This window comes from Gymnodraco acuticeps, unplaced genomic scaffold, assembly GCF_902827175.1.
Source record: "Gymnodraco acuticeps unplaced genomic scaffold, fGymAcu1.1, whole genome shotgun sequence".
NCBI lineage: Eukaryota > Metazoa > Chordata > Actinopteri > Perciformes > Bathydraconidae > Gymnodraco > Gymnodraco acuticeps.
Window position 1 is genome coordinate 2098351 of NW_022991584.1, and position 13251 is coordinate 2111601.

Here is a 13251-nt window from a genome sequence, read left to right on the forward strand (position 1 = left end):
ACAACAATTATCGTATGTGACGCCTCTTGTTTTTTGGCAAAATGTCCATGTAAATATCCACTCGAATAACAAAATAATTGTATTCAAACTGAAAATTGAAAAGTCCCCTTTTTTAAGAAAACAATAATTCTATATTAGATAATAATACACTGTCAGTTAAACATTTCAAGGGTTTACCAATAATAAATGTTCTTTCGAAGATTAATAACAATCTCATCCAACCAGATGAGGCTAGGATATGATTAGCCTAGTTAGTAAGATTGTGGGATGTAATGATAGCATGTTCATATTTGTTGCCTATGTAATGATCAATATGCATGGACCCGCTGTCGCTGCACTGAAATAACACGGGGATCTTGAACAGAAGAGGGTTTCGCATTGGCTGTTAAAAATACTCCACTACCATACCTGACAACCTGTGAAGGGCAGACTGGCTGCTTGTGATGGTACAGTACAAGAGCTGTTATGGCTCTGCTGATGGATGTTGTGCAATACCATTGTTACAGGGTCAGAGCAGCAGTCATGCCTCTGCCTTTATCCAATTAAGCACTAAAGACAGTAACAACAATGAGAAGGAGCCTTGAGTGAAATTTCTCTCATAGCCATAGTGCAGGTCCGTTCAAAGTTCTCTTTCATTCCCATTGAAAACAACTAAAAAAGGAAACTAGGCTGCTCGCTTCCCTTTGAGATAAATGGAAAGTAGCAGGACAAATTACGGAGGGGACCATTACACTCTAGTACAGTGGTTCTCAACTGGTCAGGCCTCGGGACCCACCTTTTTACTTTGTCAATAAATCGCGACACGACATTTTGAACCACTCAAATCTATTCAGCAAAAAATCGTGCTGTAATATATACGCTTTTCAGCATACAATATTAATTAAAATTAAGTACAGTGCATATATCCCTTATATCCTTTCACAGAACTAAAGTATGCTTTTAAAAAAGGTTTAATGAGATGATGGTCATCAAGTTTCTATAATCAAAGCTGAACTGTATAACATAAAAAGGCACACTTGTATTGTACTCAATAAAAAGGCAGACTTGGAGCCAATCCTGCAAATTCACCACATGTGAAAAACATGACATACAAACCCTAGAAGGGGGGTCTGGGGTGATTCTCCCCCAGGAGATTTTTAGAAATACTAACATATAAACTACGCATTCTGGTACACTCTGAGAAGAAAATAAATAAATCTATTACTACCCGACATATTAATAATATGTTATGCCATTGTTAGTTTTTCACTTTGTTCTGACAGCTGAACTTTCTGCTCATCACAGAGAGAAGAGTAAAGAGGAGATAGTCTGTGTGAATTATTTTAATTGTGGATAAGGGTAGATAGCTCCCATTGTTCTGTGACCTGTCAATCATCAAACCGGGGGTCATATTTCATTATGTGTTCATTTTGATCTGAAGTTGTACCCATGGATGTATAAAGAATAGTTCTCCGTGGGGACTTCCGGCAACAATCTTGATTCTGATTGGCCAGAAGACTCGAAAAAACATCAGCAAAGATATTTTATTGAGAAGATGATCACTACGTGACAGAAGTTTTCAAAACCGTTTATGGTCTCCGGTACTTCCAGTCCAACGCCTACTGCATGCACAGCGTTAGAAAATCAGCACTTCAAAATAAAAGTTTGACTTTTTTCCAAAAATAAAAAAAGACCCGCTTTTGGGTTGCGACCCACCAGTTGGAACCACTGCTCTAGTATAAGCGCTTGATTTCCTGGTAAGAATACATGACATGAAGACCTCAGTTGAACGTTTTGGTCCTGTGCTTTGCAACCAATAAACCCATCTGTATGAATGAATAACCCGCACTGTCATTGTATAGGATCTAAGCCATGGTGTCAAACTCAATTTCATCGCCGGCCACATTCGCATAAAGGTTGCACTCAAAGGGCCAGTTGTAACTAGGCTATATAAATATATATATATGAAATAATGTATTATGTTACATTATTGCCTCTGAATTGGATTATTATAGGATAGGATAATAACTTAGTAATTAACTACGTCTGAAAGCAGAAGTCCAGGGCAAATAATTGCAAGTCTCTTCGGTGCGCATGTCACAAAACGAGATGCATTGTAGGACATGTAGTTTATGGGCAACCTGCTTCTGTAAAGTGGCATGTAACCGTATAATAAACGTATTATATTCTTTGCAACCTCTTGCGGGGCCACATACAATTAAGTCGCGGGCCGGATTTGGACCCCGGGCCTTGAGTTTGAGACCCCTGATCTAAGCAGTACATATTACCCTAGTTTGACTTGGTAAATGTTGACAAAACTGAGAGTGGGCATTTAACTAAATACATTTACTCAAGTACTGTATTAGAGTGCACATTTTAGATACTCGTACTTCACTTCATCATGTTCATTTAATGCAACTTTATACAGTTAATACTGAGGGATACAGTAAACCTCCCTCCCCTATAGTTTTAGTCTGACAGCTTTAGTTACTTTTCAGAATACAGTTTTGTGTCCCCTTCTGTCCGATTAATTGAATTGTTAGTGATAAACTGTTTCTTAGGGGTTGACAAAAATAGCATACGTCCTAAGAAAAACTGTCTAAAACCCTCTTCAATTAGCTGGAAAATGCGTTGCCGCAAAGAACTTGCTTTTTGACATCTTAAAAAGTTGATTTTAGAGATATGTGATTGTCTTTCTTTATATTGGTTTTTGAGGGATTGGAGAATTGTACATCCCCCTGTTGAAAATTGATTTTTAGAGAAGATAGTCATTATTTTCTTCCAGATGTTTTAGGTTGGTGTGCGATGCCAATCTGAGTGAAATAAGTTATGTGCTGCTGTTAAAGTGAATTGGGGACAAACTGTCATTATCTGTGACAAATGCATTCTGTGTTGTGGTATTACAAAAAAAAACATGTTCTTTGCAAAACATTTTCCTCATAATTAAACTGGCATTTGTCAACAGGAATGTTAAGAGAGGTCAATGACAATTCATAGCTGAAGTGATTCTGAAAGAAAGACAAGGTTGCTGTATTTACACCTTAAACAATGTGTGCGTCAGCATTGATTCACACAGACAGTGTGAACAAAGCAGACAGAGAGACGGAGAAGACGGCTGTGGCTGTGTGTATTAAGACGCTCGTCTAGACGACGAGCAAGATCCTTCCCGTCATTGTTGGTTGGCATTGAGGGGCTGCAAAACAGGAAATAATATCTGAAGGAAACATACAGCTTTGAACTTTAGAAAGTCAAAGACACGTGCTTTAAAATACAGCATTTAAACAATATTTAAAATGAAAGGAAAAAGAAATGTGAACACCAAAATAAATGTTTTAAGAAAAGCATGGACTAGATTACTTTGAATACCTTTTTGTCTCACAACAAATTCCTTGTAATTGCACCCCATAATGTCTCTACAGGTGATCTATTGACACTTTTCTAAGTAGGTGCAAAGTTGAGGATCATGTAAGTTAAGCAGAATTAGACTAATATTAAAATGTTAATCATTTAGATGTGTCTTTCGATAACCAATCTGTTTACAAACATGCAATTGAATGGCATGTCAATAATTCCACATTTAAATTTCTAAATAAGTTTTCATCGTTGTATATTTGAGTTATTTTCATTTGTGAGATATGCCATGTCCTTGTGGAGGGGAAGAACAATGAGTGTTGTTTTCTAAAAGTCTCTTACACCATCTTGTGGATCATTATAACAATAATCATATTATCAACACTTAATGCAGTACATTGACCAATACAAAAACATTTTATAACATTTTGTTCTATTATTTGAGCTGCATATCTTTGTTTTACTCTAATTATCACATAACATTTCCTCCTTGGTTTTGTAGCAATCCTGAAAACTCTTTAAAAAAACACATTTTTGATTACACTGAAGAAGGATAGCGTGATGAAGAAAAAGGGAAATTATTTCAGGATAAATTGCTGAAAAACACACCATTACTTTTAAGTTTTCCAAGCAAACGGCATAGAAAGCCTTCTGTTGATTTCTTAAGAGCATCAAGAATAAAACTGATCATTTGTAATTGCCCATTAGCGTCTCCACACTCCAGTCCAGTAGGTGGTGGTAATGCGCCTAATCGTTTGAAGAAGAAGTTTGGTCCCTGTTCGGCTACCGTTGTCAGTCACGTGATCAGACGTCACAATTGTTCCTTTTGGTTAACGGATAAACTGTTAAAAAAAAAACAGTTGCTCCTTTTAAAACTTACTCAGTTAAATAAAACGACAAGCATGGAGATTGGGACAGAGATCAGCAAGAAAATAAGAGTGAGTAACATTACAAGCTTAATATGAGTGATTTTCTGCGGTGCTAAGGCTCGTGGTTTAGGCTAGTGTAGCAAAGACGTTGCTAGCTGACGTTAGCATGCTAGCTTGTGTTTCTCAGTGGTGCAGAATGGCAACATGGTTTTTATTTTCAAGGCCGAGAAAAGGTTTGCTTTATCAGTTGATACAGTATCGAGTAGTTAGTTTTACAAAGTGTTAGCGGTTTTTCTCCCCTTTTTTAGGAAACCCCCGTAATAATGATACGTAGAGATAGTTTTAGATAGTTTAGAACGACTATAGCGAATGAATGATATGTGGAGCAGCACTTTCTCACACAATGTACACAATTCAAACCTAAACGTAAAGAATTATTCCCAAAATTCTATAGTGAGCAGCCTCAATTATTTAAAAACTATACATATTACTCGGGGACTGAAACGAAGCTGCATTCTTGCAGGACAGTTTGTCTTATTATTTTCTTATTGTATTAATTGACTGACTCAACATATGTTTTTCTTACTTGTGTTCCTTCAACTTAGTTTTATTTAATTGTAATTTAACAGTACATTTCAAATGTATATTTATGTATAGATTTAGCAATTGTACAAAGCTTTGGCAATACTGTCATTATGGTCATTCTAATAAAGCTATTTGAATGGAATGTATATCAGCGTGAAAAGGGGCTTATCAAAACATGTTTAGATATATAATAACATTTATACCTTTGGTCTGTTTCAGGCTGCTATCAAGGGCAAGCTTCAAGAGCTCGGTGCATATATTGGTAAGTGAATACGATGCAGATCTTGTATTTTGGGACGACTGGTGCTTGGATGAGACATAACATTCTGTCTGTGTTTTCTCTCTTTTTAGATGAAGAGCTTCCTGATTATATCATGGTGATGGTAGCCAACAAGAAAACCTCGCAGCAGATGGCGGACGACCTATCTCTTTTTCTTGGCAACAACACTAGTAAATTCACAATATGGTACGCCGAAAGCAGACCAAAAGTGTATATTACCAGTCTGATTAAATTACACATAGTTCTTTGTCAAGTAACATTATTAATATCAACAATTCTCTCAGTTCTTGACATAACATGCATCTGTTTATTATTTTTAGGCTACAGGGTGTCCTCGAGAAGTTAAGAACGGTTGCAGTCGGTAAGTCGGATCATGTATATACATTTAAGATTTTCTGCATTTTTAACCAGATGGAGATAACCTGAATGCACAAAGCCTGTAGCTGTCTCCCACCAGCTATCACGCATATTATTACTTTTTTTATTCTAGTAAACCTATTTTAATATGTCGCTTACTTTTTTTGTCTCTCTGTTAGGGGGTGGTGTTTGTGTTAAATATTATACATTATAACTGTATTACTCTATTAATTTTTTTAAGCACAATAATTTCCTATGGGATTAATAAAACTGCTTTTATTATATTTTCTTATCACCATGATTTCTCTCCTTGTCTTCCTACATGATTTTTACAGAGCCTGCCTCCCTCAGCACACCAGTGCCTCAGTCGGACAGTGGTGCTGTGGCTGTGAGAAGCCGGTCGTCTTTGACTGAGGAAGTCAGAGCAGAGGAATTAAAGCTGCTGATGGTGTCCAGCTCCCACTCTGATAGGACTGAAGCACGCGTGTCCAGCTCCGCTCATGAAAGCAGGTGTGTAAGCTCTTATTATCTTCAGTCACTGTTTACATTTCATTGTTTCAATCAGCACACATGCATATTAAACATATACATACGCCTGTGTTTGTTATCAGGAGAAGCAGCTTGGAGAAGAGTTCCTCTCGTCTAACCTCCACTGTGAAGCCCCTCATGGAGCCGCTCCCCTTAGAGGCCGTTATTGACATCAAACCTGACATGGATTATGACCTCATCGCTGAGGAACCTGTAGAAATCGCCACCAGCCATGGACGAACACGCGGGGCACCTAGTAGACCCACAGCAGAAATCTACCGACCGGGTCAGAGCAAGTATTCATCAGTTAGCTCTGCAGACTCGTGTCGGCCCTCAGAAGGATCCTCTCACTACAGACAGCAGGACAGCAGAAGCAGCAGATCATCCAGAAGCGGATCCAGTAGGGTACTGTGATTCCATAAGATAATACAGCAACTTTCTGTTGACAAAGTGGGGGACGAGTGTAGGTTAGCATCCATAATAACAATGTACTTGTCGTCTTTCTTTCAGCAGGAGGAGTTGTCACGGAAGCGTAAGGCGCCTGTAGCGAGTTCTGTGGTGCGGGTGAACAGAGTGGCAGATGAAGACAGCGATGACATGGAAGAGGAGGATACAGGCTATGGAGGCAGAGGCCTATCCAGTAGAGTGTCCCTACCATCCAAACCAGAACGCAAGTCAGTGTCAACCAAATGAAATGCCAAGATTGTAATGCATTAATAAGTAACCACAATAATGCAGCAAATATTTATGTAGTTACAATCCATATTGTATTCTGCATTAGACCTTCTACTGTGTCTGAAAGGGACCAACAAAGGACCCTCCAGCACTGACATCTATTTAAATGAGCACACAGGGCAGCTTCAAACCGATGTCAGACACTGAAGATTTAGTAGAAGTGATGGTTAAAGAATTCACATAGACATAGCTTCTCAATATTTAACTATTACTAAGAGTAAATCCATGTTTGATAACTAGTCAAAGCAAGCTCTGGGAGCTATATCAACCTTATGAGATGGACCCCGGATGTCTTTACTGCTCTCTGACACCGTGTCAACTTTGTCCTGTTATTATGTGAAGAAGAGACTGTTTTGTCGAATCAACTCTCAGGGTCATAACAATACACGGCTGTGGAGAAAGAATGTTAAAGCTCCAAGGCCGTTTGCCTGCATGAGACAGGAGTGAGAGGGGGGGCAATAGCTAAGATGATTAGAAACCAAACTAAAGGGCCATATGGAAAATTCTATATCGGTCAGTGTATTGCATACAGTAAATGAAACCGTTTGCAGCAAACGGTACACAGTTTTTTTTTTAGGTGGATTGAATATTTTTGGATGACAGCCTAGCCTACAGCAGTACATGATTGAGCTCCTGTGCTGTTTCTACAAACTCAGGGAATCATAACTCTACCCTAAGCATTACTGTGGTGTTTTTGTTTCAGACCTACTCTCCCTCCAGCCAAGCAAGCCAACAGGAATCTGATACTGAAGGCCATCTCTGAGGCTCAGGACTCAATCAACAAAACTACATCTTACCCAACAAGTATGCATTGCCATGGACACTCTTTTATTTAGCTCAGTCACCTTGATCGCTTTCTTATATTAACCCCTCTCTCTCCCCTCCCAGTACCACAGAGGCAGACTGTTCCCGTGGCGCCCCGGACTCGCAATGCCAGCACTGATGAGATGACGGCAGCCATCCAGCTGGTCCAGGAGCACCTCCAGAGCCTGGCCCCCAAAGTCCAGTCCTACAACCCTGCGGCGCTACCTCCTTCCAGAGAGCCTGGTAGGATATGTAGGAGTGGAAACATATGATGTGCCTTTATCAGAGCAATGCTTTAAATACACTGCCATCCAAAAGCCAGAGTTACAGGAAGGCAGTGAGTTAAAATGACATAAGAAATGTTCAGTATTTACACCACGCATGACTCACTGATTTATTCCTCACAGCTCCAGTCAGATCTTTAGCCTCACGCCTCCAGTTGGACCTAGTAGAGAGCAATGACGGAGGAGAGCAGAGTGAGTATGGGGAGTCTTTTTGAGACCTTTCTTCTTTATGGGGCAACTTAAGAAAAGTGTTACAATAAAAAGTTGCTCTCACTAAAATCTTTATTAACTGACATTTGCATGTGCCTCTAGGTGTGGAAGTCGCTGTGGCCGGCAGTGAGACAAAGCCATTTGATACCCGCTCCTTCATAGTGAGTCGACCGCAGCTGGGAGAAGCTACAGCCAAAAGTCAGCAGCGTCCTTTGGTCAAAGGGCTGCAGGCTGCTTTACCACGCATGGTTCAAGCCAGGTACACAAACACACACACATTTATATAAGAGTTTTTCCTCAGCTCTTTGCATGTATACATTTGTCACATGTTCCCTCTCTTTTCTCTTCTCACACCAGTAAAGAGGGGGGCGACTCTGCCAGCCCTAAGTTCATAGTGACATTAGACGGGGTGCCGAGCCCGCTGGAAAATATTGCGGACTGTGAGATGGAGCTGGATGATGTGAGACCGCCCACAAAGGTCACCGAGGCAACCGTCCAAGTCAACAGGCAGCCCAAAGTCAGCATCCTTCAAAGACTCCAGGGATATGTCCGGTCAACAGAAGGTGTGTTCTTCCGTCAAGATAATTTGTTTCCTTACATTGAAGGCGCATTTTAAACTGTTCCGAAGTGCATCAGTAAAGGGTTAACGTAATGTCTTCTTTGGACAGACGATGTGATGGATGTTGAGATGGAGGAAGACGAAGCTGGCCCTTTAAAGAAAAAGAAGGGGGCGGAGCGCTGCAGGTTTTGGCCGGTCTGTAAAATTGGAGATGAGTGTGCGTACCACCATCCAACCACACAGTGCAAGTGAGTATTGCTGTTGGTTAATAAACTGAAGAAATTTGTTTTTAATCACTCAGCAATCACTCAACACTTATTCGTGATTTCGATGTGTGTTTTTTCCTGAAGGACTTTTCCCTCTTGCAAGTTTGGGGACAAATGCCTTTTCGTGCATCCTAATTGTAAATACGACGGCAGGTGTGCCAAGCCGGACTGTCCCTTCACTCATGTCAGCAGAAGAAGCCCAGCTGCCCCCCCGCCCAGGCCAGGTACCTCTCTCAGTCTACAACACAGTTTAGATAACGTATTAAAGGGTTAGAGACTCCTGGAGTAAATCACAAACATAATGGGGGTGTGAAGATCTTCCTCTCTGCACCTCTAATTCGACCCTTTGTGTTCACAGCAGTGCAGCCAGTGCAAACCGCCAGCGTGTGCCGCTTCTTCCCAGACTGCAAGAAGATGGACTGTCCGTTTTATCATCCCAAGGTAAAACATTATGAAGTGCTGTTGTAACATTCTTCAATGGTAATTTAAATGAATGTTGGATTTAGTTAAGGGGAAAGTGCTTCTATTTTAAAGTTTTTAAAATGTACTCTAGTCTCGACATTGTGCACAAAACTTAGGGTGTCTTACATTTTGTTTTGCTCCTCATATTTACCTACAGCCTTGTCGCTTCGGGGCGCAGTGTAAACGCTCCGGATGTACCTTCTACCACCCAACCACGTCTCTGCCTCCCAGACACGCCCTGAAGTGGACAAAGACGCAGACCAGGTGAGCGAATGAGTTTTGTCCCAAATAAAAAATAATATTTAAATAAAGCAATTTTTTGATTGTCATAGTCATCATAATGTTTGCATCTACTTAATACTGTTTGTCTTCCTCTCTCACAGCTAATAAAGTCCAGAAAGCCTGACAGAAGTCTGGGGACGATCAATGTGAAGTTACGAGAGATGATCTCTATCTGTTTCTACAGATTTCTTAACTCTTTCATTTTAATGTATTGTTTGGTTTGATTTTTAAGTTGTTTTGTAAAATGAAAAGGTTTTTGTTCGTGCTCTCAGAATATTAAAAAACTTCACAGTGAACTTTAACTTTGTCATCTCATCATTTATCTCATGTTCTTGATAGTATAGTTCATGCAGATATTCACCACAGACTGCAATGAATCGAACAAAACACTTTTAGTTGTTTTAAAAAGAAAACAAACAAGGAATGTATTTTCTTCTAGTAAGCTGAAATATTTTATTCACTGTTGACATTGAAATATATAGTTGTTCCCTACTGGTAAACCATAAGATGATGACGGATGAAACATTTTAATAATTATTTTTGTGTATTATTATTTCATCAAAAAACATGTCAAGTTTCTTGTGATCACGTCAGAATGGAGGTTTCGAGGTGGAATTGAAAACAATTTCTAATCAATATTATTTGCGCTCATGACTTGGGGGCAAGTAGATGTCTGCTAGTGGCAGTTTATGTTTTGGACAGAGTTCAATTAGAAAAATATAGTCTTTCCAACTTATTTCATTAGAAAGGATGTGATAACACGGTTGTGTTGAAATGAAAACCGGAATATAGTGGTTATTTTATAGGTTTGCTCTGTAGGGAGACTGAACAGGCTGATTTAGTGTCAATAGTTCAGCAAATCAGCAAGTTACACACAGAGTATGATTGCATATTACAATATATTATCAGTAATAATGATTCAAATAGTGGTCTCCTATTGGTTATAATAGAGAGAGACAGACACTTGTGCGGCGCTGGCCAGCAGTCCAGAGACCTAAACCATGCAAAGGGAATGTTTTTGTCTAACTTGTTAATGTAGTGTAATGCGCAGGGGATCATTGAGGTGTGAAGGGTAGCACTGCACTGTCAAATAGTGAAGTAATGGATTATCTTACCCAAAAACATGCAAAAGCATTTTTTCCCAAAATAAGTTGTGTTATCGGAGACCATTCATATAATAGTTTTGGTATCACTGCATAGGCCTATAGGGACGTTATTGAATATCTTTCACACCAAAAATAAGCTTTGATGTCACTAATCTTTTTAACTTTAACGAAATCTTTGCAGAATGATTTTATAAAATGTACACAAAAAGTAAGGACATTTGTGCTTGGTAGATTATTTATTTTTGTAACAATGCTTCTTGGCAATACATCTTTACCGTTGGAAAGCCAGTTTATTTACCTTTCAAATGGTGCCATATTTGTGAGGAACAAGTATTTGTGCGATGAGTATGTGGGTTGCGCCCATTTGACAAATCTCCTATATCAATGCCAAACAGCATCCCATCTCCAGTCTCGTAGGGCTGCCATGAGGCCCACATAGACTGGAACTTCAACATGTGGAGGAACATTATGTTCAAATCTCAATATAATGGGACCCATATATTTCCTCCAAAATGACAACGCTCGCCCCAACAGAGCGAGGATTAGCAGAGAACTCTTCCAGAGTTTGGGAGTGGAGAGGATGGAATCGAATGCAGTCTTGACGTGACCACAACCCAATTGAACACTTGTGGAATCAACTTGGCCCTGCTGTCCGTGCCAGAGAAACCAACACAACCACGTTGGCTGACTTGGGACAATAACTGGTTGAAGAATGGGATGCCATTCCACAGCAGTGTGTGAGCAGGCTGGTGACAGTATGAGGAGGAGAGGCTGGTGTGGCTGTGTATGGTTCTTCCACACACTGACACTACTGAGACTTCTTGTTAAATTAATAAATTGTTGCCAATATGTCTTTATTCATCAGACTGCAATCATCTAATCCACCAAACACGAGTCAACAGCAAATAAAAAGCTGTTTGGCATTGGCAGAGGAGATCTGTCATCTTTCATGGACGCACCCCACTCAGCTCTCCCACAAATGCTTGTTCCTAAGGTAAGAAAACAGGCTTTACGTTTACAACAGTATATTTATTGCCAATTACAAAAAAGAAATAATCAAACAAACACATTTCTTTACTTTTTGGGTTACGTTTATAATACAATAAAACTCAGCCTTTATCTCTTTGGCTGCAGCTTTATTTCCCGCCACTAGATGCCACTCTAGCTGCGGCTTGATGACGTCACGTTTGTCCAAGTCAAATACTCTATGAGTGAGACTATTTCCCGCCGGGTGCGGTGGCGCGCGCCTGTAATCCAAGTTACTGGGAGGCTGAGGCTGGTGAAGCGTTTGAGCTCAGGAGATCTGAGCTGCAGCGGACTATGCCGATCGGGTGTCCGCACTAAGTTCGGTATCGATATGGTGCTCCTGGGGGAGCTCGGGACCACCAGGTCGTCTAAGGAGGGGTGCATCGGCCAAGGCCGGAGACGGAGCAGGCCAAAGCCCCCGTGCCGCTCAGTAGTGGGATCGCGCCTGTGAATAGACGCTGGAGAGCAGCCTGTGTAATACAGCGGGACCCAGTCTTTTTAACTCACAAATAAAATACTACAACAACACGACACTCCAACATTATATTTTTCCACCACACAGCAGCTTCATCACTGCCTTTTTTAATCTTCTTATTCTCATGAAAAACCCTCAAGAAGCAGCTGAACTGCGTGTCCTACACTGCCTCCACCTGGAGGAAACCTGAAACTACATCAACAACACTGATAGTCTTATAGTAAAACTGTACATTCAAAAATGCTGCAGCAGGACATACTTGTTGGTGGTTTATTATACTGAAATGTGGTACTGTAAACACTATAGTCTATAGACTTTGTTAGTTAATATGTAAAGTGTTTTCTCATCTGATTGTCTTCATCTTGTTCTTTATCGGGGCTTCAGTTCTCTGTAATCTGTGTGTACAATGTGCCAACTCAGTGGCTCTATTAGAAAAGGTGCTTTGGTGAAGTGGCTAATGTGATCACAATTGCTCGGGTGAACAAAGTTCATGCAGAGCAGGAAACTAATGAACATATCCCGCTGTTTTAAAAAACGTCATTCCAGTTTTGTATTGCTTTTAGCGTCTGTTAAGCTGCATTAAAATGTGTTTCGAAGCCTCTACGTGTAAATCTCTTCCAACCTATCGACAGCTTTACTATCACTGGTAGCAAGAACTGTAAAAAACAATGTTCCATAAATGTCTTGTTCGTCACTGCTGTGCTTCTTCTCTCTCGTCGGTTGCATTTACAGAAAGGGGCTCAGGTCCCCATTATTCATGTTTAGATTCTTTATTTCTGTCTATCACGTACACAAGAAGCTGCAAGCTCCTGGGTGTTAATAACTGTAGGTGCTAAATGAAAGTGCGTTTATCATCAGCATCACTTTTACAGAACATGTCATATGTCATGATGATTGTATCGACCTGATTCATTCCACTGCTTTTCCTTTTGATTTTAGTGGTCAGTAACAACTGTCATGATGCTAAAATAAACTCTTTAGGTGATCTTGTGGTTTTCATTTGTCTGTCAATGGTCCACTTTAGTCATTATGTATCATTCTTCATCAGCAGCATGAACGTTGCTCTGTGACATGTACTATGCCAAGAATCTTA

The 13251-nt window shown here is 40.1% G+C and overlaps 1 protein-coding gene across 3 annotated transcripts; it reads left to right on the plus strand.

Annotated features, from left to right (window-relative positions):
• Positions 1–4113: 4113 nt before the first annotated feature.
• Positions 4114–9853, plus strand: zc3h14 (zinc finger CCCH-type containing 14). 3 transcript variants are annotated; one of them, XM_034197651.1, is made up of 17 exons: positions 4114–4268; positions 5004–5046; positions 5136–5250; positions 5385–5425; positions 5757–5931; positions 6033–6354; positions 6460–6623; positions 7388–7488; positions 7573–7731; positions 7896–7964; positions 8085–8241; positions 8340–8545; positions 8651–8789; positions 8892–9031; positions 9166–9248; positions 9427–9533; positions 9653–9853. In XM_034197651.1, exons 1-17 carry the CDS (start codon positions 4233–4235, stop codon positions 9654–9656), a joined length of 2061 nt encoding a protein of 686 aa, XP_034053542.1. In that variant the 5' UTR covers positions 4114–4232; the 3' UTR covers positions 9657–9853. The 3 variants fall into 3 exon arrangements, with proteins under 3 accessions (XP_034053542.1, XP_034053544.1, XP_034053543.1); XM_034197653.1 differs by having other exon boundaries at positions 9169–9248; XM_034197652.1 differs by having other exon boundaries at positions 6463–6623.
• Positions 9854–13251: the final 3398 nt, after the last annotated feature.